Raw genomic sequence first — 27,673 nt, 5'->3', positions numbered from 1 at the left:
GAGCTACCAAGAAATTTTATCAGAAGCTCGGATGAATTCTTCTGTTGCACAAATGGTAAGAATATAATACTCTCAATACTATATCTTCGTAATTTTTGTTAACAAGACGATATTTTAAGTTACTTTAATTTATGGAATGGAAGTTTGAACTAACTAATTCGCATATATATGTTATCTTCATTTGTTTTTAATTGTGATTTTTTATTTTATCTTAGCATATCACTTGGTTTAACTTGATATGAATTTCATTGTTTTGCAGAGTTGTGTTCTGAAAGTAAATATCAATTGCGAGGCATGCAGGAACAAGATCTATGATGTCTTGCAGAATATTTATGGTATATATTTTCCAATGTTTTGCCTCTTTGTTTTTTTAGAAAAGAAAATATAATATTCCTACTGCATACCTTTTATTTATTTCATTTATTTTACTATGTCTTTGTGAAATTTAGGTGTGTATAAAATTAACATAGATGCAGAGGGAGGAACGGTAAAAATTTCAAGGAAAGTAATTCCAAGTACACTTTTAATGGTGTTGGAAGGGTCAGGAAAACATGCAGAAGTAAAAAGTGTTACGTTCGATGGTGACGTCAAGGACGATTGGGGTGGGGGCTACGATTATTTTGGAGCTGGATATGGATATAACCCTTATGGGGTGGTGCCACCCCCACCTTATCACTATCCGCCGTATGGAGGGTATGACTACCACTGGAATGATCCCAGTCCTCTCATAATGATGACATTGCCAACCCTGCCGCAGCCACCACCGCAATTGCCACCGCCTTCGTCATCGTCATCGGTACCACAACAGTCTCAGCCACCGGCGCCAGTACAATTACAATCACAATCAGTGCCACCACAGTAGCCAAAAACACCGGCACCACCAAATCAGGCGCCACCACCACCGCCACCAGCAGCCAATGTTGCACAGACAATAGGAAAACCAACGGATAAGAAATAGAAGTGTTGTATCATGTAGGGTGCTGCATCAAGTGTGGGGTTGCTAGAGCGCTTATTGTTTATTCAGTATCTAATTAATTTCCTGATAATTATATCATGTAAATTCTGAATTAATTTTTTTCTCCCCTTATAATTTCATGATTAAAGAATTTTGGTTTAAATGTTAAAGAAATTAGGTGTGGATATTGTATTAGCAAAAGAATGCAATGATTTGTGACACAACTGAGGTTACGGGTAAAAAAATTTATGAGTAATCACTCTTAAAATGAATTCTGATACACCATAAGCGTAGATTTTTAATTGAGTAATATTATGATAACATGATCAAAACATATACACCTACTAAAAATGCATTATTCACCGCATGCTCACTATTTTCAATGAAAATCACTCTGCTAATATGCTCTTTCAAATTTGCGTCAATCATTATTAAATTTCAAATAATGTGACAAAATTTCATATATTCAAACTTAAGATCGCTCTAAGCACATTATTTGTTACTAAAGAGTTAAATCATAATATACCCATCGAAAATAACTTGGGACTTAGTCGGCAGCTAGCAATGCTGTGTATTATTGTAGTACATATTAGTTAAAAGAAGTGTTATTGACACTTTAAAAATCTCATTCTACATTTCTCACAAGTGTATTTTTCTTTTCAAATATAGAAAGTTTGGGGTGTAGAATGAGATTTTTAGAGTACCAATAACAATTCTCTTAGTTAATCATTATTTGCCGACACGACAATTAGATACTTACAAGTAAATGATTCATCTACTGAATCTCCAAACTCTTTTGAGGTTTGGTGTAATGGGATTTGCAACTTGAGAAGATTGTAATTTGTGGAGCAAATTTATGTGCAAGTATACATCACTGCATTCAACAACATTGAATTGTCGATTAGTTACACATCAGTTTCACTAGCTAGCTATTTGATACTACAGTCAGTATATCATTGCAGTACTGGATCTAGGTGGATGGTTCAGATTTTTTTAGGGCAAATCAATCTTTAATGAATCCAGTAGCAAGTTGTGCAAACTGAATTGATATGACACAATTTCAGTTGTCGTAAATGAATTTATTCTCAATTTATTCAAGTGTATGTTATTGTTCTTTGAAGAATGCTGTAGTCAATCATTTACGCGCATGTTATTGTTTTTCTCCTATCATCAATAGTTGCAATTCATGCATTCATATGCACGTAAACGACTGACTATAATATTCTTCAAAAATCAATAATCCGGCACAAACACTTGTTCCTTACTCAAACCTAATGTCATTATTTGTGCTTGGGAATCAAGAGTAATGAAATATGTATATTTTGTTTTTGTTTAGAAACAAATGAAGCAATCTCGGGTGAATATTGGAATTCACTTATTCCGGTATATATCCATCATTAGCCCCCACCCACCAAATCCTAGAGGGGTCTCTTCATTGAGTGGCGTATAGAATATGAGAATCCAACAGGTCAAATCAATTTGAAATTAACTTCAATTTGAAGGAAGGAGGGAAGGACACATTTATCATTTATGGAGAACCTACATGTTTTGTGGTGTAAATATTCTCAGGTAAGGGGTGAAAATGAAAGCTCAAAGTTTCCAACCACACAAGTGTAAAGACCTTAAGGATTCATCATCCACCTGTGTACCAATACATACAACACTCGTAAGAGACAGATTCAGTCCCTTTCAAAAATTAAAACAAAATTTCTGTCATTTGAGTTTTTGACACGTAAGAAAATTAAAACCGATAATGTTATTTGGGATGTCAAGAAATCGGATGATCGAAACATGGGGAATATGTTATTGCTTTCACTCCCTGATAACTGACAAGGAATGTAGGTGAGTCATCTTCTGGCCATTAAAATACTCGCATATCTTCGGTTGTATTTTTATTTTTTTTTTACTTTATCTTTCTCGTCAGATGAATGACTCACACGAAATATTTTGTCCGTAGGCCATGACGTGTTAGTCTTCGTTTTGTCCACATAGTTGCTGCAAGATGATTACAGTTCTGAAATGGATTACTCATTCTGGGGAAGTGAATCTTGTATTTTGATGATTTATTTTTTTTGACTGCATGAATAAATAGCACGTGTAATGAACTCTTCTGTTTCTGGAATTCTCTTCCATGTTTCTGAGTATATAGGATAACACTGAAAAAGGGTAGGAGTATCTTGCAGCATAATTTCTTTACGGCAAGGGTTACCTATATAGGCTATAATATTCCAAAATTCTATTTGTTATTCTATTTCTTTTTGGCCACTTTAGTACTGCCTTTCTGTGCTAATTTTACCTTTCCACTAATGTTCCATTTGGGAAAATAAGGGTGATTAAATGGCAGAATCCAATTATTTCAAGATGCAAAGAATTACTTGGCAAACGGGTTGTGTTCATCGTATTTATGTCGTTTTTGTGTCATACTCGTTATCTTAACAAATTGTGTCATGTCAGACCCATTATCTTAACGGGTGACGCAATAACGATCTGATCCGTTAAGCTAACGAGTGACCCGAAATCTTTTTTATCTTCATATCGTTTTGTGCCGAATTAATGGGTTGTAAAATAAATTGACAGGCCTAAGAATTACTTGGATTTTGTGGCCTACACTAATAACGGCGTTCTTAAGAACATTAGCTTTTGGATAGACATGGTTCCATGAAACTGAAGTAAAATCATTTGCAACCTAGAGAATGTCTTCAAGGATGGCATGAAGTCTCCAGAGAGTATTGCACTTGCTCATGATGGAATCAATGACTAAGACCTGGTTTGGTACTGAGGTGATTCTGAAAAAAGCTGGTATCAAAAAAAGCTGGGAGCTGTTTTTGTGTTTGGTAAACATTCAGCTTCAGTTTTTTTTCACAGTTTTTGGTGAAAAAAAGCCAAAAACAAGAAGCTGCAAAACCCAGCTTTGAAAAATCGGTTTTTTTTCACATCTGTTTTACATAAAAGTTTACCAAACACTATAATACTATTTTTTTTTTCAAAAGTACTTTTACAAAAAAGTTTACCAAACACTCAGCTGCTTTATTTCACAGCCGTTTATTCTCACAGCACAGCAGAATTAGTATTTTTTCAAAGCACAACAATACCAAACCAGCCCTAACTTGGTGTGACTCTCAATAAGAACATCCTTGAACCCCTTGGTGCCCTTATTTTTGTCCATGAATTCTCCTTTAGCTTATTCAATTTTAAGTCTACGACTAAAAACAAGAAAGACTAAAAATAAGAAAAGAGTGCAAGAGGAGAATATGGGGTGCGAAAATAATTTCCCTATCTCTAAGAAGTTAATTACATAATTTGTCAGTTTGCACCTAATAGAAAGATTTTAAGTCAATGGGGTCAACCACAAATGAGCCGTCTGATATCATAACTTTAAATACCTCGGTACTAGACAAGTTTAGTTAATTGTCCATGTATCTAATGTTCCAAAAAGCTGGAAGCAGTCGTTTTAAGTCTAATGCATGGAGAACTCATATTTTAATGACATGAGAGCACATGCATCATTGTGCTTGACACGGATAATTTTATTTGATACAATAAAAAAAAGTTAAGATTCTATCAAAAACTAGTTGGAAATAAAGAAAGTAACTCCACTCAATATAGGAAACCATCACCAATTTCATCACATCGGTTAAGAGCATTCATCGCTCAAGTTTTTGTCTTTGATTCCTCGTCCTCTCCTTATTACTTTCTATTTTAAACAAAAGAACAGATTTACTACATCAAAATTAAGTTCATAAGGTTACACAACTAATTATGTAAACGATTCAGATTCATTACAAACGAAGCCAAAGGCAACTCCCAGACAAATTAAGTAAAAGATTAAGGAAAAAAAAACATTAAGGCTATGCTAATAATACATAAATTTACACAACTAATAATGTAGCGAATAAAACCATTTCACGCAACATAATTTAAAACATCCTTAAACCATAATTAGTTGTCTCTGTGCTTCAATCCTTAATTCTTCCCTCATTCTATTAATGAAGTCTTCAAATTTCTTGTTCAATTCTTCAGTACCATTACCAAACCTTCCGGTTACATCTTCATCTTCCTCGGCAAGTTTTCCATCATCATCCTCATCGTCTTCTTCTTCTTCTTCTTCTTCTGAAACTAACAACATGCTTTCTTGTTCTTGTTCTTTTTGTTCTTCATGTTCTTCAACAACCTCCTTCTCTGCATGTTTTTCCACTTGGTTGATCAAGGGCTCACTTTCATGTTCTTCTTCTCCAGCAACATTTTCTAGTGAGTCCATCTTTCCCGTTTTTGTATTATCCTTTGGCAAAACTGGCTCTTCTGTCTCTAAAATTGGGGAACCGAAATCCGAACCACCTTCTGTATTCTTGAAGCTCGTTTCGTCATTGCTAGTATAAGACCAGGTCGACGGAGGCTGGGTTAAGCCCGAGTGTTTTGCAAGGACAACGAAGAGCAAGTTGCATATGAAGAATATGAAGTTCTTGTTAATGGCGTGAGTGAAAAGTTGGTAAGGGAATGTTGAGAAGTAGAAGTTGAAGGAATGGAGGAATGAGAGCATGTATGAGCGGGAAAAGCAGAATGAAAACACAAAAGCTGAAAGCAAAAACTTGGCAATTTTTTTCAGGAGCTGATTGTCTATGGAGTTGTAGTAGTAATTTGTGAAGGTTTGTTGGTTTCGATCATCCATTTTCTCTTTAGCTAGTTTTAATTGCTAAAGAGGTATAAAAAGGCAGGTCTTTGGAAAATTGAGAAAGATATATGGGGTGGTGGAGAGATTAGTTTGAACTTTCGATTGTTGGAGTCGTCTTGCCAAAGGTGGTATATATTCTATATATATATATATGTGGAAGTCATGGAATATGGAGAGTTATATATAGTAGTCTAGGCTTAAAGAAATTTTAGGTTGTGACATTTTAATTAATGTAATATAAATTATTGGGCGAAGTTTCAAACTCTGATAAGGTGGTAGAAACACATTGTTTTAGTCAACTATATTCAAGTCTGCTTCAAAAAACTTTTCTAACAAGTGTGTATATATACATAGTGAGGACTCTTAAATACGAGAGTAACTGACATGGAACAAGTTCAGTGCAAACGCGATGCCCTTGTCTAATAATCTATTATCATGTATATATAAATTTAGAGACAACACGTAGCGGTGAATTCATTTTATGTGAGTCTTTCATTTTAAATGCTCATCTGATATACATGAATTTTCTTTGTGGAGGATGAAAACTTTCATGCACCCGTTGTATAAAACGATTATCTCACATTCATAATTATATACTATTCACATGATAATATAGCAAATATGTGAACTAATTTCGTGAGACGAGTGCATAATAGTTTTTCTTTTCTATTTGGAGAGAGGAGGGATGGTGACTTGTTATTTACTCGACTATTTGGAACTTTCTAGCTGTCACCCCATTGAGGCATCAGGCAAGAGTAATCTTCATGTTCACTATTTGAGGTTTGGTTGCCTTATAAAACTTGATTGCGAGAGAGAGAGAGAGAGAGAGAGAGAGGTGGCAATCATCTGAGAGTGGGACCACGAAACAAATTAGATATTGATCAAACTATGTTCTATAACAAACCCATGGTAGCAGCATGGCTTAAATAATCCAAGATTGAGAGCCTAATTAAAATCATTGTCACAAGTATGTAAAAATTACTTCATAATTTACATATCTAATAAATGTGAGATCAACATATACACAACTTACATGTCATTTTTGTCCTCTTATATGCCTTTATATTAAACTTTTAATCATCAGATTAAATAAATCAAATAAAAAAAGAACAAGGTGAAACATGAGTGTATGAAAGGGAAAGTAAAGTGTGTGGTCATACTTTCAATTAGAGATATAATTTCCTTTTTTCTTTCTTTCCAATCAACGAAAAAAAGGAAGATACGAAATTTCTTCCAACATTGAAAAGAAAAATACAAACACACAATTTACAAATTTGGTGCAAGGAATATTACTCGTGACCCAAAGCAAAGGGTTGTCATATTTAGTAGGTGAAAATTATGCTTGCTGCTGTTGCTTGGACTAAACTTGGGTTTGAATTTGGATGGTGTTCAATCCTTCAACTTTAAGCAAATATATATCATGCTCTTTGTTTCCTGTAATCCATTTTCATAATGGAAGCTTTGATCTTAATTAAGTCCTAACTTAGGGACACCTCCAGTGAAGCTCGTTTCTGTTCCATGCATCATTATATACCTACCAAGTTCCTTTTTCATTTTTAAACCCCCACTACGTAATATCGTTTGTTAAAAAAAAATTAAGGTTTTAACCTAAAATGTGTAAGGATACAATAAATCACTACTCTTTTTTAAGCTTAACCTAGTGATTTGCTTCTACTATCAATTTGTTTTTAACAAACAATATTATCTACATTAAGGGGGTGGGAGAGTAGACTAAGCCTTACAATGGGCTAACAATATTGTGATTCAAATTCACCTTTGGCGAAAATATAACTTAAAAGAGTGTATTTGTGTGCAAAGGTTATGCTTGTGATGGTTTGTTTAAGATAAATGTTGAGAATGATAATAAAGCTTCTACTTCAGGTTATTCGCTTCCTTCTTTAAATTTTTGGCATGCATGTTTATGTTATATAAAATTGTAAATAGCAAATATGTATGAATCATGAGCAGTTTATATTTAATTCCAATGATGAAAAAAGACTTTGAAAAATGTGAAAGTTGTAGTAAAACTAAAATCACTAAAAAACCTCATAAAAGTGTCGAAAAAAATTCTAATAAAAAAGTCCTAAATTGGGGGCTTAAACTACTACTTTTGTTATTTCTGGATATGCTTTAAATAGTACAACTTAAAGATTTCTTAATATTGAAATAATGTGAACATAGAATCATGTGATGCTATCTTTGACGAAGAAAAATTTCCTTCTAAAAATAAAAATAATGGGGGCAACAAAATAATTTATATAAACCTGATTCTTCTGCTCCTAATTTTAAGGATGAAGAAAATATTGAGATTGAACCAAGGAGTAAAAAAATTAGAATTCAAGAAGATTTTGACCCAGATTATTTTGTTTATAATGTTGAGGAAAATTCACTTAATTTGAAAGGTGCTTTAACCACACCTTATGCTATTTTTTGCTTTTTGGAAACGAGGTGTTAATGATGAAATAGAATTACTAATTTCCAATAATACTTGGAAACTGGTAGATTTACCACCAGGTTGTAAAACTATATACGGTGTAAATGGGTGCTTAGAAAGAAACTAGAACTAGATGGAAGTGTAGATAAACTTAAAGCTAGACTTGTTGCAAAGGCTTTAAACAAAAAATTGATCTATATTTCTATGATATTTTGTTTTTTTTCCAGGTATTAGAGTACCATCCATTAAATTGCTAATTGCTGTTACTTTTATTCATTTTTGAATGGAGATTTAAATGAAGAAATCTATATGAACCAACCCGAATGTTTTGTTGAACCTAGCCAAGAGAACTAAGCATGTAAATTGACTAAATCTCTTCATGGTTTAAAGCAGACACGTAAACAGTGGCGTAAAAATTTGATTCATGCATGATTAACAATGATTATAAAAGTAAAGAGAGTGACAAGTGCATATATTATAAATCGTGAAATGATTTACATGTAATTATTCTCGTCTATGTTGATGATTTATTAATTTTTGGCTCAAATTTATTGTGATTAATGAAACAAAAAATATTCTTAGATATGAAGGATCTTAGTGAAGCTAATTTTATTTTGGAAATGAAAAATTCAAAAAATGTGATGGTTTTTTTCTTGATCAGTCACACTACATGGAGAATATTTTGAGAAAATATAACTTTATTGATTGTAAGCGTTTTTCCACAATTTTTTTGTCCAAGTGAAAATAGAAGATGAACTAGTCAGAGAAAGAACGTATCCCTCGCAATCTTGTCATTTTTATAGGCTTAGTAGGGATTAGTTTTCTTCATATCTAATCTATTTTTTTTATCTTCACTTAAAAAAAATACAAGTGCCACATTTTAATACATATCCAAGCTAATCCTACACAAAAAAATGTAGACTAACATGCATGACGTGTACAATGTGTATTTTGTTTTTGGAAAACAATTTGAATTTTGGACAAACACAAAAATCAAGGCAATGCAAGTCGGAAGCCAAACAGAGAGTTTCTTGACTAAACTAGAAACAACTAAAGAAGAACCGACGTCCAAACATCCCTCGTACAACCCCTCGAAAGTTCCGAACAAATTCCATTCCAACACCCAAACAGCCCCTTCTCTCTCCTTCTCTGTTTCCTCCCCCCACGGGCGTCTCCCTCTCCATCCCTCTCTCTCTCCTCAAAACCCTACTCCAATCCCAAACCACAGCAATCACAACCAAAACCTCTCTAAAACCCTAGGAATGTCCTCGATACTGCTTCGGTCCCGTTCAGTCTCCTGGCTGTTAAAGCGCAATCGACGCCTATTGAGCTCCGATGTGGCTTCAACCCCTTCCAAAGAACCGCTCATCGGAGCCCAATCCCTAGTCTCCGATCTCACATCTCCACCTCCACCGCCACCTCAAAGCACTCCCGCTCCGAACGCTTCAAGTAGCAAATCTTGGAACTTTCTCAAGTACTCGCTCATTGGCGCGATCACTGGAGCCACTGCTTGTGTTGGTTATGTCTCGTATGGTATGAGCTATGCTGCTCTGGGAATGCTGGTTCATTTTATACGTCTTGGTGTTTTCTCAGGGTTTTGAAGTGAAATTTGACGTGGGTTTTGGCTGAAAAGATTAAGAAAGGCTTGGGGTTGGGCGTTTTAGAGTAATTTGTGATGAGGAATTTGTATTTGTCGGCGAATTGATTGAACAATGTCGAACTATAAGATTTGGGATTTTATTTGATCGTGATATTTGGGTTTCTCATTTTTGTTCCTTTTATTTTTGGTTTGTAGAAGTGAAATTTGATGTGGGTTTCGGCCAAACAGCAATTCTTTGTGTTTTTAATATTGGTTAATGTGGTGGGTCTTATCTTTCTTGGTGAAAGAGTGAATCTTGGATTGCATCCATTTTGCAGCTTACTCTTTGGAAGAAATCGATGAAAAGACCAAGGCTCTCCGAGCAGCACCTTCAACTATCAGGTTGGCAGATGATGCATCCGCTCTTGAAGTAAGTATGACTTGGAACTTTGTTTTAGGAACACAATTACTTAGCTGTCCGCATGACTTAATAGTGCAAAATAACAATTATATTCAAGTAACTCAACCTGAAGAAGAGATGAGGAAGGGAAAGAATGAAATGTACGGCTTCTTTTGTTTTGTGATGCGAAACAAGTTTTTAGATGAAAATAAGTCTAAGCATTTGATTGACATGGTTTGGAAAGAATATCCTGTCATTTTAGTATGTTGAATTCATTTCTAGCGAGTTTAATGTACGTCATATGAGTGTTAGACACATAGGACTTGAAAATTCCTGACCTGTACAGAGGATGTCTTTCAACTGCCATTAGTGTTTGGTCGACTTCTTTGACCCGGTCATCTGATTGATTCAAGTGAAAATCAGGGATATCTCGACCAAGTACTAATACCTTTTAGCTAGCTGTGGTCAGTCCAGTGGGAGGGCTTGAACCATGAAGGAAAGTATTTTGTTAAAAAAATGGTCCAAGCCTTTATATAGGATTGTTATTCAAGGAGTCAAATCAGCCTATCCAGTCTTGTATACACATATTCTATGGTTTAGCTTGCATGAACTGGGTTGTTTATTAGTTAAATCTTTTAACAGTTGTTCGTCATAGAAGTGTGTTCTAATCTGTCAGCTACAGAAGACAGATAAGTAGTAGGTTGCATTTAGTTCGCGTCGTATGAAGTTGTTTGGCTTTGCTTTTTATGATGCATTATATTATCGTTATTACCTCCACAACTGAAAGGGATGAGTTTTCAGTAGACTAACATTTAACAATCTATTTCTTCTGCAGAAATTTAAAAATTGGGTATACTCTTCTGCAGTTACAGGTGAGGTCCTCAACTACGCAGTCTGAGAACTTTTTATCATTGTTGGCATCTGTTAATTTACTTTATTCTGGAGCCTGTTATGTAGACGATGTATTGAATTAACCTCAATCATCTTTTGCTTTTACTTTTGTTTGGTAGTATAAATATGTTAACTACTGAGCATATAGTTACCTTATAACCAACATCAGAAGATGACAGAACTAGTCATTAATCTTTTGATCCAACTCTTTATCACAGAGAAATGAATTGTTTACTGAACCATTTTATGTATATTTTGATGATGTATTTTCAAAAAGGTATATTGATGAAACATATTCTTTAATGCCCACGCCTAGGCTATAAAGTTTGACAGAGCTTATTTGGTTTAACTTGTCACCTGATGAGCTGTTTAGCAGCAGATCAATTATTTCTCACGTTGTTACTGATGGTATGCTGATTCTTTTTTGTCCTATATTTCAGTGCCTGCTAAAGCAGCTGAAGCTTACATTGATGCAAGGAGGAATATTGAAGAACAAATTCGAGTGTGTTTTTTATTCTCTTAGAGTTTTTTCTCCGCTTCCTTCCACAGACTAATGTTGTGGTTTGATTGATGTGACTCTTGTCTAAAGAGCTGACTGTTGTTTGACTCAAATTCTTCTTACTCTTATATAGGGTTATACTGAACCATACGCAGAGAAGCTTCTCCCAGATTTGCATCCCATGGAGAAACATGTTTTTACCCTTGTTCTGGATCTCCAGGAGACATTACTGTACTCTTATTGGACGGTAAGGGTGGTGGAGGCATTTTGTCTCCAACATAAGACGTTGCACTCTTATGCTGGCAAGATTTAGCATGGTCTTAGAAGATTTATTTGGTACTTCATGTTTATGTGATCTCAAGATTTCTAAGAAATTAATTTTTTCCCCATTTGTTCGTGTCATCTAAAGTGTGTTTAGCATTACAGTCCAGACCTTGAAGGCTCTTTTTTTTTTTTTTTTTTTTTCATTTTGGTTTGGTTACTGACATCCATTTTTTTTTATTTGGCGTATAAAGCGAGAAAAGGGCTGGCAGACTATCAAAAGACCTGGAGTTGATGCCTTCTTGGAACATCTTGCTCAGTTTTATGAAATCATTGTGTATTCAGACTATTCAAATATGGTATTTAATAATTCACTTATACATCGTCATTACCTTTTGTTCTCTTTTTTAAATTTCTGACAGAATCGGGCTGTTTCTGGTAAATGTAGTATGTAGATCCTGTAATGGAGAGACTGGACACCAAGAATTGTGTAAGATATAGGCTGGGAAAGGCTGCCACTAAGTATCAGAATGGACAACATTATAGGGTAAGTTTTTTGGGAATTTTGTTTCACTACATGATGTTCGATTTCCTCTATTGTGTACCTTTTTGTTGATTTATATCTTTGAAATGATCCTTTAGCGTGGTATTTATTTTGTACGGTTTGTGGCTCTAGCCCCTGCCAATGCAGCATCTCTAAGCAGATTGCTATGTTACTACAATTAACGATCCTGCAACTAAAAAGTTTACTGGTGTGCCATTTCAAACCGTGAAATAATTGATAAACTCGAATGTGCATTGATTCCAAACCAATTTCCTCTCTGTTCATGTTCTATATCTGGTTTCGATATATGTGATTGGTAAAGATATGAGATGCAGTTTCTCTTGGCAGGACCTTTCAAAACTTAACCGAGATCCAAAAAAGATCATCTATCTGAGTGCCCATGCACGAGAAAATAGTCTCCAGCCCGAAAATGGTGCCATAATAAAGCCATATAAGTATGAGTTGGATGACACAGCTCTTGTGGATTTCATACCATTTCTTGAGTGTAAGTCATGTGATTTTCATTTCTTCTAGCACCAGTTGACTTCCCATCATTTGTGTTAATTCAGCTCCTGAAGCTCGTGAGAAATGCATTACCGCCTCATTGTGCTTTGTTTATGTGCAGTTGTTGCCCGTAATCCTCCAGTAGATATCAGGCAAGTATTGGAATCATATGAAGGGCGTGATATTCCTGCAGAGTTCATTAGGCGATCTAAAGAGCATCAACAGTAAGTCTTCATTTTGTGTTTAATCTTTGTAATTAAACAGGTCAACTGTGTCATGTTCATGTTTATTCACTTAATTCTACGTTAGTGATTAACTACACATTAGCTGTATTACTGTTGAGAGAAGATGCTCTCCTATTCGTACTTGCAAGACATGTCTGAGATTCATTGCATAATTCTTATACGACTGATTTTATTATTGTGTGATGTGAGAATCTGTCTCTTTATAATGTTACAAGTTGCCATAATTTCTAGCAAAACTTTGTGTCTTTGTATTTTTATTGTTTCTTTGCAATAAAAATTTGTTCTTAAAAAGAAAATGTTAGAAGTTGCCATAATGCTAAACAGAACTGTAATGACATTGCAGGCGGATGCAAAATCAGAAGCAGCAGGGTCGATTATGGAGACGTTGAGGTCAGGATGCCGAGTCAAGAATATTGTAAAGACTAGGTGATGTTTTCAAGTACAACTGGCGAAATGATTTTCGAGTCAGTGTTAAAGTTGCTACCAAGAAATTTGGAATTGATCATAATTCTTTTGCAGCATAGATTTAACATTACTATATGTGACTGCTCTGCTGTTGACATCGTATTTTTGGCCATAAATTTCTACAAACAGCAGAATTTTTGCTCACAGCAATTGTTATTTTGTAACACCCCGGAATGGAATAAATGATTTGTAACTTGTTTCTCGAAAGTTACTCGGCTATTTTTGTGTTTTCCAGCATCCATTGAGAAGCATGTTTCGGGCTGATTTACTTGTATTTTCATGTAAATAACTTGTCCGGTGATTTTTGGGTTTTACCTGCAGACTTTGTGATTCATCTTTTGGGTCTTTTGGGTTTGTAGAAATTAGAATTCACAATGAGTGCACAGAAAATGAAAACTGAAAATGCTAGCCCGATATTTCATCGTTAAACAAAAGATCAATTGGATTTCTTTGGGAATTAAGTTGAACAAAAGTCACTTAGTACTACGGTTTTGGTGGTATTTTTCTTCTCTTGCAAGTGAAAAGGTTTAGTTTGATTCTCGCTAAAGGTGAATTTGAACTATATTATTGTTAATCAATTGTAAGGTCACGTTCATCTTTTATTGTTGATAATAGTCTGTTAAAAGAAAAAGTTGAAAAAAGGAAAAAATGCTAGCCACAAATATCTTTAGAATCATCAAGCAAGCAATGCCCTTAGACGGGAAGAACAGCATGAAGGCATCCATCGTTGTCTGGATTATTTGTCACCTGAGCCTACTTCCCTGCATCAGCTACAAAGAAAAGAAAAGAAAGATACAACACCACAAATGGCAACCACCACAAAACCTTGGCCAAGACACCAAGAGAGGTATACATTTGACCATTAGGATTCTTCTTCACACCAATCATCTCAAATGAAGGTTAAAAGGAGATCAAATCTTCTGCACTCAAAATGGGTGTGGCCTCTTTATGGCCCCAATTGTTTGATACATATTAAGTCTTATGATAACAAAATCAAGAAAAGACAAGTTTATAAACAAACACGTGTTGGTCAATAACTTGAGCTCACAAAGATCACGCTCATTTTGGATGCAGAATATATATATATATATATATATATATATATAATTTTTTTTTTTTTTTTTTGGTAAAACTGAGTGCATAATATTTGAGCTCGGTTAAAAGTGGCTTCAAGTTGAGGGTGCATAACGTGAGCTTGGGTGAATCGCAATCCACTGGGGCAAACGGACTTCCCATTTTCCAGCTTTCTCCTTCCGTTTTTACTTGATGGTGTTATTAAGACTCTATTTCTAGGTTAAAGTGAGATGAGAAATATTAGTTTCCCCTCTTTTTTAGTAAGGAAAATTTAGAAATATAGCCATTTTGAGAACCACCTAATGAAATATAGCATTTTTCTTATTCTTATAAAATTAACTAAAATTGAAATTGAAAAGACTTAATTATCCTCATGTTGAATTCTCCTCCTATCTGTGCTGTTCGTCTCTTGAACTCCTCATGTCCATTTCAATTGTTAAAATACTACCACCACATTTCTATTAACCGAGATTTTCTCCGGCTGAGAGTAGGCTAGCTCATAGGTTAGGATTGTACCAGCAATCATAGCAGCTAAGTTTGTTTTAATATTACTCGTGTAAGGTACGTAAGTGTGAGGTGTGTGAAATGTGCGAATTTGTAACCCCGTCACTTTCCTCTCTCATTTAGTGTGTGTGAGAGTTGTAAGATATTTTCTGGAATCATAAGAACAACGGCAACAACAAGATATTAGGATCACAAATGCGATAAATTAAATCAACATGAAATAGAAATAACCTTATTCGTAGAATACGGAAGACATGGCTCCTGCGGATGACAAAAAAGTCTTCTAGTGTCAGCAAACGAAAGCGTTCCAGCAATAATAGGGTTTGCTTAGAATCAAACGTGTATATTGTATAAGCAAGGACACCCTTAATATAATGATTAGGGTTCCTCTAAAACCACCCAGTATAGCTAATAGAGAGATATGCCAAATCACTATTAAATTAAAATGTTGTCCCACCAAGGCATGTACAATATGTCTGCCTTAATTTGGGTTCCAAATAGTCAATTAAAGTATCTCTTGTTTCCATAATTCTTGCTAATCAATATTGAATCACGTTAAAATTCAAATAACTTGAAGTGATCATCCTTTCAAGTAATTCGGTTCATAACAATTGACAACTCAACAATAATCTTACATTCTCTCACTTTGAGTGTCGATAACAACAATTTGATTCCAAAAAGAAGCACATTGATCACTGAAACAAGGATACAACAACCTTCTCTCAAAAGACAACTATTAGTCAAACTGAATGAAGAATTATAGAAATCCAAATGCATAATCTTTTTGCATTTGTGCTTTGCAATCACATGCACATTCAAGCCAAGCATACAGTTGCATACTATGTCATGGTGTCTGAAACTGATGAACAAAATATCAGTTTCACTAAACAAAATGAAATCTAGTATATCATCTTTATTAATCAAAAGAAGTATGATCATGCACTTTTGGACAAATTTGGTTTGAAAGATTGCAAGTCTGTGAGTATACCACTTGCAATGAATGAGAAATTGAAAAGAGAAGATGACAGTGATCTTGCAGAAGAAGTTCTCTATAGACAGATAGGTTAGTTTGTTATACTTAACGGCTGCAAGGCCGGATACCTACTAAGATACACTTCAATACTGTAAACTAGTATTCTATTTTCGTTATGCAATGTGTATTTTCATTTAATGTCTTCACATTAAAATTTTGATTTTATTAATATACGAATTTTAGTTCTACAAATTATAGATAAACTTAAATGAAAGAACATTAAAAGAAATTGGTGACCCATAAGAAAAATATTTAAATACATAAGTGTACACGAATGACTATACCTAAATGTTTGTACCAAAATATGTTATGAGGATTTAGTGTATCTAAATGTTTGTATCTAAATGTACGTACCTAAATGTTTGTACCGAAATATATTATAATGAATTAGTATATCTAAATGTTTGTACCGAATTATATTGTAGTGAATTTATGTACCTGTTTGTACCGAAATATATTAATAATGAATTAGTGTACCTAAATATTTGTACCGAAATATGTTAAATTGAACTAGTGTAGACTTAGAAAAAGAAGAATCAAGAAATTAAAATATAAATATAAATAACATGAAATATAAAAATATAAATAACCATAACCTAAAAGGTTCCAATTGTTTTCTATTTTTCCCCCTTGCTTTCTCGTCTTTGACTTGTTACCAATTGCACCAATCAGAGCCCGATTAGGTGCCAACGTAGTTTTCATCTATGAAATGTTGTCTCATGATGATAACTGCATTTGCTTCTTTTAATCACAACAAGGATCAGATTCTCCTAAATTATTTATATGACCTAAGACAGTAAGACTGCGTGCTTCGATTTGGTCGGACCAAAAATGCTATTAAAAACAGGGAAAAGAAAAAGAAATGCTTTAAATCAATTTCAGACTAGTCACTGATTGTTGTTTTTTACTACTCGTACGAATATAGTGAAGGTAAACTCCAAAACACCTGTTGTATGATAACACATCCAAACCTTGGACCTTTTTCATGCACCAGTACAACATGGCTGGCTACAATCTTCTCAAGCTTTCTCTCTTCCTCTTCCTCACCCTCTCCACCTTGGCCTACAGAAGCGACGACGGTGATGAAACCAACAAGAACAACCACGCTCGCAGCCTTCACTCTAAGCCTCTAATGCTCGTAAAGGTATGGTGCATGGTTTTGGTTTTTGTTGGGACATTTGCAGCCAGAATGTCTCCCTACTTCTTAAAGTGGAACGAGGGGTTTCTGGTTCTAGGAACGCAGTTTGCTGGCGGTATTTTTCTGGGTACAGCTCTCATGCACTTTCTCAGTGATTCAAACAAGACTTTCGAAAGCTTGACTGAGAAGGAATACCCTTTTGCATATATGATGGCGAGCCTGGGGTTCTTGATCACCATGCTTGCGGATTCTGTGGTTTCATATGTGTATGCTAAGCAGAAGGACAGTGACCCTGAAGTTCAAAGTAGGTGCTAATTAATGATATGTGCTCTTGCTAAGCACTGTTATAGGCTGTGAACCTTTTGCTAACCATTTTGTTTTCAGTTCTTTCGATTCGGTGAAGATTCTGATTTTATGATTTTCTTGTTATGTTACAGGAAAGGCCGTTCAAAAGGTGAGATACGTAGGTTTTATATTATCTGAGTAGAATATACAAGTTACTAACTTACTAGCAGAAATATGGTATATCGCCACATATTCAATATGCTATGGTTTTCAAATTGAATAAAACTGAACCGGTATATAACTTTATCGGCGGTCCTAATTCATGACTCTTTAGAAATTGCTTCTTAAAGAAAAAACACTCGCTGTTTAGAAATATTTAATAAATATGCAAGTTCTCTTTTTAGCAAAGTATTTAGCTTTTTTTTTGCCAAACATGATCATAAACGCTTTGGGCGTGCTTTTCAAAAGCATTTCTAAACGGACCTCAATCTCAAGACGCAACATAACACGTTAGATTGTCTAGTTTGTGATTCCAAAACTGAGAATATGTTATGTAATGTCTGCTTTGACTGCAGGGCCATGATGTTCATGGTGACCACCCTGCAACAGTTGGTTCAGTTGGGGATAGCATCTTGTTGATCGTAGCCTTGTGTTTCCACTCTTTCTTTGAGGGTATCGCCATCGGAGTTGCCAGCACGAAAGCTGAAGCTTGGAAGGCTCTGTGGACGGTCAGTCTGCACAAAATCTTTGCAGCCATCGCCATGGCCATTGCTCTCCTCCGAATGATTCCAGACCGTCCCTTCTTATCATGCGCGGTATATGCTTTTCTGTTTGCCATTTCCAGTCCAATTGGTATCGGAGTTGGGATCATGATAGATGCCGCAACTCAAGGTAGAACAGCAGATTGGATCTCTGCCATATCGATAGGTCTGGCATGCGGCGTGTTCATATATGTATCCATAAACCATCTGCTGTCAAAGGGTTATACAGCTCACAAGTCAGTCTCTGTTGACACTCCCCACTACAAGTTTTTGGCTGTGTTGTTTGGAATCGGAGTGGTATCAGTTGTCATGATCTGGGACACTTAATATAACCGTGCCAAGGAGCCTGTCGTTCAAGTAGTTAACCGCATTCATCATGTACTCAATGTCCGATTGATCCTACCCTCAATATCGCTTGTAAAAATGTAAAAATAAAAATAATGCTAAATATTGACAATGACTAAATTTTGGGACCAAACAGCGTAATTAAAAAAGTTGGCCACAAATTCATGAGAAAAAGTGGCATATATATGCAGTACAAGCAATCAATGCAGAGTTCATTATTCACCTAATCACACAAATCATGATAATTAACACCAAAGTATAAACACCATTTGACAAACTTCACCGTAAACAAACGGAATGACATGATTCCAGAAAGGAGAAACTCAACGGTTGCAAAAACTTCTCCTTTACCGCCCGCTTTAATAGATTTCAAGGTGGTATAGCTGTTAAGAACTCTACCATCGCACAATAAAAATTGTCTCGTCTAAACCTCTAAAATTTGCACAAATGCAAAGGCGTCAGACAAGTCATCCCCGGTGCTCAAAGTTCTGCGTGGTAAACTCTCCCAAGGCAAGCTGTTACAATCAAAGGCCCTGCCAAATCCCCCAAAAGACAGCCTGCGAAAAAAAAGAAAGAAAAATTATATACATGTATAGACAATTCAGTTACCAATAGATATAGACAAATTAGAAAATCACTTACCAATCCACTGGCCAGATGAAGGGCGGATGAGCAAGGCACCAATACCTGCCCCAATGGAAGCAAAAACTAGTGATGCACCACACCGGAGAGTAGTAACTGTAACCTTCTTCCCCAGAATCTTGACTTGTTCTGCCGTATCAATGTCATCAACCTCTTCCCTAGACTTTATCGTATGAGAAAAATATCGGTAGATTTCAATGCCCACTTGGACGAGCCACGACGCTGCCACACCTAGAAAGTGTCCTGAGTAAACAATAAACATGAAAGGCACGGTGAGACTGAAAGCTCAACCAACCAACAACAACGAGACCACACAATTTTTTCTTTCAATTTCAATAGAATACATGAATTGGAATGTTACCTCTAAAAGTTGTTTTGCTAACACTGAAGAAGAAAACTAAAGTAGGCAATCTTCTTCCAGCTTTCCTCGTGGCGGACTTAGGAACATCTGTAAATTTTGTATGTCAGTCACTCGCATATTTTGAAGAATCAAAACACATAGCTAACTAAATTTATCATATGTAACACTTGTTTTTTGAACTTATTCTTCTCAAACAGAACTAGATTTAAATTTTATGGAAAGAAAGTACCTTTGAGAAGTTTCCATGCCATTCTCTCTGAAACATAATGGACACAAATTCGTTCCAGAATCCGTCTCGTGGTTACAACAGTAGTCTGCAATGGATGCAAAAAGTAACTCAACTGGAAGATGCAAAGCTTTGTTGCGTACAAGAATAAGTTTCAATCCTGAGAAGTGCAAAACTTTCTATGCTGTTTATTTAAGTAATTACAGTTGAGAAAAAAAAGAAAAAAAAACCCTACAACTGCTTCAGGTGAAAGCTGTCTTGTGTGTTGTGCGGGGTGGGAGGGAGAGAGAGCAACTATGTGTCAATGTGACAATTTAATCACACTTAACTATTTGGTTTCAGTAAAGTTCAATTAGAGGACCAGTGTTCACGATGTTTTGATTTAGTAAACGGCAGAAATTATCCTGTGCTAAAAAGTAAATACAGAAGGTAAAAGAAACGAATATGTAAATGCGAAGAAGCAAATCAACTGGGTGTTGATTTGACAACTAACGGACATCTCCATCACATTTTCAGAGCTATCTTATTTCGTGATCAAATTGTTTCTCAAAATAAATGTGATTAGTGGTACACACTTGCACCTGATCTATAAACCAGCAGAACTACACACATCAACAAGAGAAAAAAATCTAAACACATAATTCCGTAAATTTTTATCTACATAAAAGATCCATAAATTTCAAACAACTCTCGTGGCTACTTATTATATATGGTGCAGACAAGCAGCACATACTGATTTACAAGTACAAAAAAATATTGAAAATAAGCACATAATTCTGTTAACGTGTAATCCACCTTCAAAGATCCATAAACTGCTAATAACTGTTGTGGCTGCTTATGATGCGTAGTACATACTGATTAATAAGTATAATTATTTCAGAAAGGCATCCCACAAGATTAATGTTATCAAGCCCTCACAGGATATTATAATTTCCAAATGAGGTATCTTCATTCAAATGAGTCCTTCACAGACAAAACCTTTGAGTCAAACTATCTGAGGCATATCCTAGTCTGGTGTTATGACCAACAAAGTGTAAAAAATATCATTACAGTTTTTAAGCCCAAAAAACACTGTTCAGATACACCACGGAACCAACGGAACTTATTTGAGGACATTGTGTATGATCGGAATTTCATTCAACTAAATTCAAAATAGAAACAAGAATTCAGGCAAAACAACTCACCTCACGAATAATTTGTACTACTGATTTTTTAAGAGGAACAGCATAATCTACAGGTTGCACTTCTTCAGTGTCCGACAGGAAGTCATCATCATCCTCTTCCAAGTTTGTACGAGGCTCCAGAAGAGGTAAAAAGAACATTAAAAATGACCTCACGGATGTCATAGTTAGAGTCCTCCATTCAAAAGCTGAGAATAGAGGCTTTAACTCAATTTTGTATTCCTTGGTACTGTAATTCAGAGAGTCACTCTGAAAGATTCGTTGAGATGCACTTCGTATATTAGAAACATAATCTTCAGACCATGCCGTCCCAGCATCGCAATAGGCAACCGGTACCCTAAAATTACTGTTTCATAGCACTAAAAAGTTAGTACATAGTCAAACGCCGGCTGACAACAAAGAATATGAGGTATCTTCATTCCTCAAAGTTATAAAGAGATAAGATTGACAAGGGAAAGTACGAAAAGGGAAATATTACACGACCATTTGATGTCAAGTGTATGCAGCAAGCTCAAGAAAGAATATAAGGACCGAAACAACTGAAAATAAAACCCAATGGCGCCAAAGTTTTGGTGTCCTGATATCAAGATTTTGCATTACCTACATCGGAATAACAATCCCGAATATAATTTTTCTTCAGCTTCAACCATATAAGATTCCAACAATGTACTATACCTCAGAAAGTTATTAATCAAATCAAACACAATCAACCAAAACCATAAAGGCCACCCCTATAACTTTGATAAGTTTAGAACTTCCCTGAAATGTTCAACTGGAAAAACAGCCTGAGTGAACCTTTATCCGCACTCAAACTTGTTCACATCCTATAGTTTATCCCAAATCAATATGAAACCTACCCTAAATTGAGTTTCAGGGTATGATCAAATTCCAATACTGACCATACAACAAATACCATGTATACTAATGGGTAATTAACAAAATAATCAACCCACCAATTTCCGATTCTCAAATATAAATGCACCGATAAGCGATACCACTCACTTATACCATGTCTACATCTCCAAACTCCATATCAAATAATTATAAAAGCAACTTAGGGAGAGACACAGAGAGAGATGGAGAGAGTACCCATATAGTGCCTTATAAGCATATGGAGCACCGGCGGCGACAGACGCAGCAGCGGCAGAAGCGGCGGCTTTGGCTGAGAAATACCCAGCAGAGTGTAACGCTTGGACTGTACTAGGACTTGGGTTTTTCCTCAACAGATCAAGGATTATTGCTATTCCCGCCATTGTTATACCCTCTGAAGCAAAAACCAATCCGATCCCACAAACACGCTCAAACCAAAACTATCAAAATAAATCCAAACACGGGTTTTTACGCTTTCTGGCTTTAATTTTCCATGAAAAATTACTGGGTTATATAACGCACGAGATTAAGAAACCCAAAAGATGGGATTTTTATATAGCAGAGAAGGTGATAGAGAGAAGAGGGACAGAGACGGACAGAGTGTTTGGAGCAGAGAGAGAGTTGGTGTTTTTACTGACCAATCACATAGCTACCCTATACTTGACCAAAAAACAAACTAGCCACCGTCATTTCATTTTTACCTTGGTTGGGGTTAGGGCTCTGAAAGTATAAGGTTGGGTGGAACCAGAACCCCCACTTACATTGGGCTCAGCTTAAGCCTAGACCAGCTATGGGGCAGGATTTTTTGCCAAATACGACTGGTTAAACCACCGACAATCGGAATGAATCGGTTTGATTTGGTTTTTTAGTTTTATTTTTCTTAACAAATTTAGGATTTTTTTTTTGACAAATCTAGGACTATTGTATTTCCTCTATTGTTACAGCCTAAAAGGGTGATCCTAAGCCAACAAGGTTCTCTGTTTTGATGGGTTGAATGAGAAGGGGAGGGAGGAAGAGGTAAACATTTATCGTACGGAGTCTTATCTTTACGTTGCAAATATAATGTTTCCACGACTCGAACTCATGACTTTTTGGTTACAAGTGAGCAACATTTCTTGTTGCTACAGTTAATTCTTAAATCGAATGCTCACAATCACCATAAAATGAAACCTATCAAATTAAACAAAAAAAAAAGGGTTCTTATACGTTTTTTTAGCTTTATTTCAACCAATCGTTTCACAAATTTATTAGAACCAAAAGTGTTCGGTCCGATTGCTATCTCCAATTATCAACTTGCTTGAAGCTAAATTGACTCATCTTAATGCAAAAGTATGAGAGGGTAAGGGCATGCGTATCAGTTAAAAAAACGCGTGAATTGTATGAAGGGAGTGATCAAAGCACATCACATGAGTCGCCTTCAAGAAAAAACCTTAAATGTTTTGAGATCAACGTGATGTGTGCAGTGAAATATAAAATAAATAAAACAAAATATTTATGAAATTTGGCAAGTGCTATCTAGCATTAGTACTTTATTTCATTATCTGAAATAATAGGAGTACAAAATAATTTACATTATTTTCTCTCCTCTTTTAAGTTTGGTAACTCATTGATATTTTTCTTCTGCATCTCTTCTATCTTTTCTTTCTTCCGTTCGATTTCCTTCTTTCCTCTCTTTTGCTTAGATAATTGTTTCATAAGCAAAGTGTCTTCTAATGTAACAAACCTATCAAACCACTTTTTTTTACTACGTTGTAAATGTATGAATCGTACTTGTTGCTCACATTTGCAATGAACATTCACACTATTTACAACACTAAAGACATTATAAAATCAAATACACCTCATACTCAAACCGAAATTAAATCAAACCGATTGTTTTAAACCGGATCATGTCACCTCAAAATATCAGTATGCATCGAAAACCTTGTATCAAAACGAGCACGCGTGCGAATGTGCGATACATTCGAAAGCGCGCCAACTTCCTCGAAATCGGGCAAAATTCCCAATTTCTTCAAATTTCCAACCCCAAACCAAAATCGAAATTAGGGATTAATTAGTAGGGTTCAAATTCAGAAAGGGGTTTTTTCAAATGTTCAATTGATCTCAGAAAGATGAATCTGGGGGACCTGAACAAGGTGTGGGAAATCAAAACTCTGAAAAGAAAGGATCGGGAAGATGAAGCCAGGAAGATTCTCGAGAAAATTGCCCTACAGGTCCAGCCCATTATGCGCAATCACAGATGGCGCGTCAAGATCCTCTCTGAATTCTGGTACTTTGCACGCCTTCTTATTGTTCTTTCCTTAGTCGTTATTTTCTGTTTGGTTGCTGAGAAAATGGTTGCAAACTAGGCAGTACAATGTTTGGATTCCGAGAAAGTGTTTTGATTTGTTTATTGGGTGTATGTTTGCTGCATTTTGAATTTACAGCGATGATATGGACTTGGAGTGACGTTTTGAAATTTTCACAAATGAAGTTTTTATTTTTTTTTTATGTCCAAAATGTTGATTCTTTTTGTGGGCATCAAGTGATGTAAATTATTTGATGATGTTACAGCCCGAACAACCCTCGTCTTCTGGGGTTGAACGTGAACCGCGGCGTGCACGTGAAGCTGAGGCTGCGTAGGCCGAACAAGGATACGGATTTTTATCCCTTTGATCAAGTTCTTGACACAATGCTTCACGAGCTTTGTCACAATGTTCATGGCCCTCACGATGCCAAGTTCTACAAGCTATGGGATGAACTTCGAAAGGTGTTCTATGTTGGCCTTTCGTTAGTTTTAGCATTTATATCGACATGTTGCCTTTTTTGAATCTTTGTGTCTGTACAGGAATGTGAGGAGCTGATGGCTAAGGGAATAACTGGCAGTGGAGAGGGGTTTGATCTTCCAGGGAAACGTTTGGGTTTTTCACGTCCGCCTCCTCTTTCTTCTCTCCGGAAAACTGCACTTGCTGCTGCAGAAAAGAGAGTCCTTTTGGGATCCCTGATGTCATCTGGACCTAAGCGTCTTGGTGGTGATAACAGTATTATGTCAGCACTTAGTCCGGTGCAAGCTGCTGCAATGGCTGCAGAGAGGAGATGGCAGGACGATATCTGGTGTGGATCGGTGTCTTTTGAGGCTTCAAAGGATGGAGAATGCAGCCCTGATAAATCAGATAAATCAGAGAACTATGAAAATATAAGGCCAAATGCAGGAAGTTCAATGTCCCACAGTGGTGCAAAAGCACATTCCTCAGATAAATTATTGGGGACTCACAGTGGTGTGAAAGCACATTCCTCAGATAAACTATTGGGCAAAAGAAGTCGTGAACTAAATACCAATAGTCATTTGCAATCTTCCAGATCCAATTTAGGTTACCAATTTGTAGATTTATCGAGGGATGACTCAATATCTGCGTCCATGATCGATTGTGACATCACACCGCAAAAGAGAAGTCGAGAATCAGGAAACAGTTCAATATTTCATTCCAATCATAATTCTAGATCTAGTGTAGAGGATATGTTGGGCGTTTCATCTTCTGGCTCCATGTCTAAGAATGAAGGAACACATAACCCAGAAGCAACTGCTCTTTGGCAGTGTGGAACGTGCACTTTACTGAATCCCGTAAGTGTTTCTATTTCTAATTCATAGCGCATCTCCAATTATCTTAATTTCAGTCTCATTTAATCAAATTATATCCTTTTGAGTTTCTCAAAAGAATGATATTACTGATTGTTTCTAATGTTGCGAATTTCATCTATACACTTAATCTTACAAACTTGAAATGTACTTGTTCTGCATGTGTGAATGATGGGTGGAACAATGCAGCCGTTAGCTCCAATATGCGAGGTTTGTAACGCAATGAAACCAAAGGATGTTGGTTCAAATTATAAATTCTGGTCCTGTAGATTCTGCACTTTGGAAAACTGTGTGAAGTTAGAGAAATGCTCAGCATGTGATCAGTGGAGATATTCACACGGCGCACCAATAGCAAGCCACGCACCAAATCTGGGCACTTGAGTGGCAGTGCAGTGTGAAATTATAAATCATCGGCCTTCAATGTGTAGTTTTTGAATTCAAATTTTTGATAACTTTGCCTTTTGGTGTTGCCATTTAAGTCGGTAAATTGTTAAGTATTGAATATTTTCTTATTTGGTAAGACTATTTGCATCGTTGTTGTGGATTTTGGTTTATGTGCAGAATAACTTCTGAACTGACTACATATTGTGAAGAAGGTGAATTCACGTGCTGAAAAAATGTGGATTAAAGGTAAAAAGTAGTGATAGATTAGTTCTTTGTATGATAACAATGATATAATATGTCTGCCAGTAGCTTGCAAACAGCTATGCTTTTCAGTTTTCGTGGCACATTCGATATGATACCATGTCCACGGTAGGAAGAGATTGTATATACGATTCCCGTTAAATTGTCATGTGAATGACCATGCGACTATCTTTGTAAAAGTATTTTTGTCAAACCAACCCTTCATTTAGTGGTACCTCATTAGTCATTGGCTTTTATTGTGTAGTCTTTGAAGTTATGAAGCGATTTGGTGTTGCCATTTAAATTGTTACATATTTCTTTATATTTTTGGCCTTTCGATCGAATTGAAAAGAGAATTCCCTCCCCCGCCTTCTTGGGCGGTGGTGGTGGAGTAATCTTGTTATCTAATGATACGGCGGTCGTAAAGCGCAATCAAGACCGTTGACTAATTTAAAGCTTATTACCTACATTTTTACCAAATTTCAAATGCATGTACTAATTAATGTTGGGTAGCAAGTGGACCACATGTCACATCACATGTCCTCTAATGTTTAAAACTTTGGTAAATTATGTAATATTGTAGACCCATGTTGCCAAATTAAAAATACTCAACTACTCATCCACAATGGGTAGAAGAACGTCAAACGACTCAAACCTACTCAACTGTTTAAACTCGTCAAATCGAATCAAGTTGAACGGTTTTTTTTTTTAATCACAAATAATATTATTACTTTAAGCTTTACTGAGAGGAAGATAAATTGTTTGAACATGTTGTTTAGTGAGTTGAAAAAGAAGACTATTTACCAAGAAAATATTCCACTTGCAAAATTAAAATGAACCTACATGGTCTTTTGATTCCGCAACAATATTTTTCTTAGAAACAAATTTATTTTATCTTTTTTGTCAAACGAGAGATTACCACAATTTGAAAATAATAATGCAACAAAACCAAACATGGATCAAATTGATGAAAACAAAATAGAAAAATATAGTTTGTCGTAGACAAGATTATTTTAAGTCTCCGTGTTGAGATAGACTCAGTTTTAGTGGTTAATTTAATTAACACTATAACTTTGCTTAAAATTGTTTTATTTTAGCAAGTAGCTCTCTACCAAAGTGGTAAAAAAAAGTATTGCTCTTGCACCACAGTATGGGTTCAAGCCCCGTCAATATATTGCTTGACAAAAAAAAAATTGTTTTATTTTACCAAAAGATTGCTTAGTTTTAAAGTTACACAATAAAATGTTTTGATAATTTTTTATATATTTTTATATTTTATATTTTTATTAGGAAACCACATAATTTTGAATACACTCGATATTAAAAATAACCTTCTCAGTATTCCAATTCTATCCTATTTTGGGATTATATGTCATCTTGTGACAAAAAAAAGCCAATTTATCTTCCTGCTCTTGATTAGATTTAGTTTGCACATGAGTTCAATTCCTGATAAAAAAACGCGGTAGGCAATTCAATGAATAATGGTTTATCAAAAGCCTCTTGATTTTCAATCGAAACTATATTCAAGAAATTAGGCGCAATTTCACCTTCACCTCTTCTTCAAGTC

The 27,673-nt window shown here is 35.6% G+C and overlaps 5 protein-coding genes across 5 annotated transcripts; 3 read left to right on the top strand and 2 right to left on the bottom strand.

The window, feature by feature from the left end:
* Window positions 1–4,883: 4,883 nt before the first annotated feature.
* On the bottom strand, window positions 4,884–5,621 carry LOC137742930 (uncharacterized). The gene has a single exon (XM_068482865.1). It carries the CDS (start codon window positions 5,619–5,621, stop codon window positions 4,884–4,886), a length of 738 nt encoding a protein of 245 aa, XP_068338966.1.
* Window positions 5,622–9,173: 3,552 nt separating this feature from the next.
* LOC137742488 (mitochondrial import inner membrane translocase subunit TIM50-like) lies at window positions 9,174–13,665 on the top strand. Its single transcript, XM_068482371.1, has 10 exons — window positions 9,174–9,591; window positions 9,976–10,067; window positions 10,873–10,909; window positions 11,369–11,430; window positions 11,561–11,674; window positions 11,943–12,047; window positions 12,137–12,235; window positions 12,581–12,737; window positions 12,858–12,960; window positions 13,325–13,665. The coding sequence occupies exons 1-10, from the start codon at window positions 9,321–9,323 to the stop codon at window positions 13,368–13,370; spliced, it is 1,086 nt and encodes a 361-aa protein (XP_068338472.1). The 5' UTR covers window positions 9,174–9,320; the 3' UTR covers window positions 13,371–13,665.
* A 3,501-nt stretch (window positions 13,666–17,166) lies between these two features.
* On the top strand, window positions 17,167–18,592 carry LOC137742540 (zinc transporter 11-like). The gene is made up of 3 exons (XM_068482437.1): window positions 17,167–17,499; window positions 17,633–17,649; window positions 18,056–18,592. The coding sequence occupies exons 1-3, from the start codon at window positions 17,190–17,192 to the stop codon at window positions 18,566–18,568; spliced, it is 840 nt and encodes a 279-aa protein (XP_068338538.1). The 5' UTR covers window positions 17,167–17,189; the 3' UTR covers window positions 18,569–18,592.
* Window positions 18,593–18,727: 135 nt separating this feature from the next.
* LOC137742539 (uncharacterized) lies at window positions 18,728–22,505 on the bottom strand. Its single transcript, XM_068482435.1, has 6 exons — window positions 22,086–22,505; window positions 21,000–21,342; window positions 19,819–19,903; window positions 19,590–19,676; window positions 19,229–19,471; window positions 18,728–19,143 (listed from the first exon to the last, which is right to left on the bottom strand). Exons 1-6 carry the CDS (start codon window positions 22,247–22,249, stop codon window positions 19,067–19,069), a joined length of 999 nt encoding a protein of 332 aa, XP_068338536.1. The 5' UTR covers window positions 22,250–22,505; the 3' UTR covers window positions 18,728–19,066.
* Window positions 22,506–23,933: 1,428 nt separating this feature from the next.
* On the top strand, window positions 23,934–26,568 carry LOC137743574 (uncharacterized). The gene is made up of 4 exons (XM_068483494.1): window positions 23,934–24,135; window positions 24,420–24,615; window positions 24,694–25,467; window positions 25,672–26,568. The coding sequence occupies exons 1-4, from the start codon at window positions 23,978–23,980 to the stop codon at window positions 25,861–25,863; spliced, it is 1,320 nt and encodes a 439-aa protein (XP_068339595.1). The 5' UTR covers window positions 23,934–23,977; the 3' UTR covers window positions 25,864–26,568.
* Window positions 26,569–27,673: the final 1,105 nt, after the last annotated feature.

This window comes from Pyrus communis, chromosome 8, assembly GCF_963583255.1.
Source record: "Pyrus communis chromosome 8, drPyrComm1.1, whole genome shotgun sequence".
Lineage (NCBI taxonomy): Eukaryota > Viridiplantae > Streptophyta > Magnoliopsida > Rosales > Rosaceae > Pyrus > Pyrus communis.
This window is presented reverse-complemented; position numbering and strand designations above follow the sequence as displayed.

Bases quoted from the DNA above. Each gene is read 5' to 3' on its own strand.
- LOC137742539 (XM_068482435.1), bottom strand. From the start codon at position 22,249: ATGGCGGGAATAGCAATAATCCTTGATCTGTTGAGGAAAAACCCAAGT. The intron at 19,904-20,999 runs GTGAGTTGTTTT...CATCCATTGCAG, and splicing joins TAGTACAAATTATTCGTGAG to ACTACTGTTGTAACCACGAG. The intron at 19,677-19,818 runs GTACTTTCTTTC...CAAAATTTACAG, and splicing joins GGCATGGAAACTTCTCAAAG to ATGTTCCTAAGTCCGCCACG.
- LOC137742540 (XM_068482437.1), top strand. From the start codon at position 17,190: ATGCTCGTAAAGGTATGGTGCATGGTTTTGGTTTTTGTTGGGACATTT.
- LOC137742488 (XM_068482371.1), top strand. From the start codon at position 9,321: ATGTCCTCGATACTGCTTCGGTCCCGTTCAGTCTCCTGGCTGTTAAAG. The intron at 10,068-10,872 runs GTAAGTATGACT...TTTCTTCTGCAG, and splicing joins ATGATGCATCCGCTCTTGAA to AAATTTAAAAATTGGGTATA. The intron at 10,910-11,368 runs GTGAGGTCCTCA...CCTATATTTCAG, and splicing joins ATACTCTTCTGCAGTTACAG to TGCCTGCTAAAGCAGCTGAA.
- LOC137742930 (XM_068482865.1), bottom strand. From the start codon at position 5,621: ATGGATGATCGAAACCAACAAACCTTCACAAATTACTACTACAACTCC.
- LOC137743574 (XM_068483494.1), top strand. From the start codon at position 23,978: ATGAATCTGGGGGACCTGAACAAGGTGTGGGAAATCAAAACTCTGAAA. The intron at 24,136-24,419 runs GTACTTTGCACG...ATGATGTTACAG, and splicing joins AAGATCCTCTCTGAATTCTG to CCCGAACAACCCTCGTCTTC. The intron at 25,468-25,671 runs GTAAGTGTTTCT...GGAACAATGCAG, and splicing joins CGTGCACTTTACTGAATCCC to CCGTTAGCTCCAATATGCGA.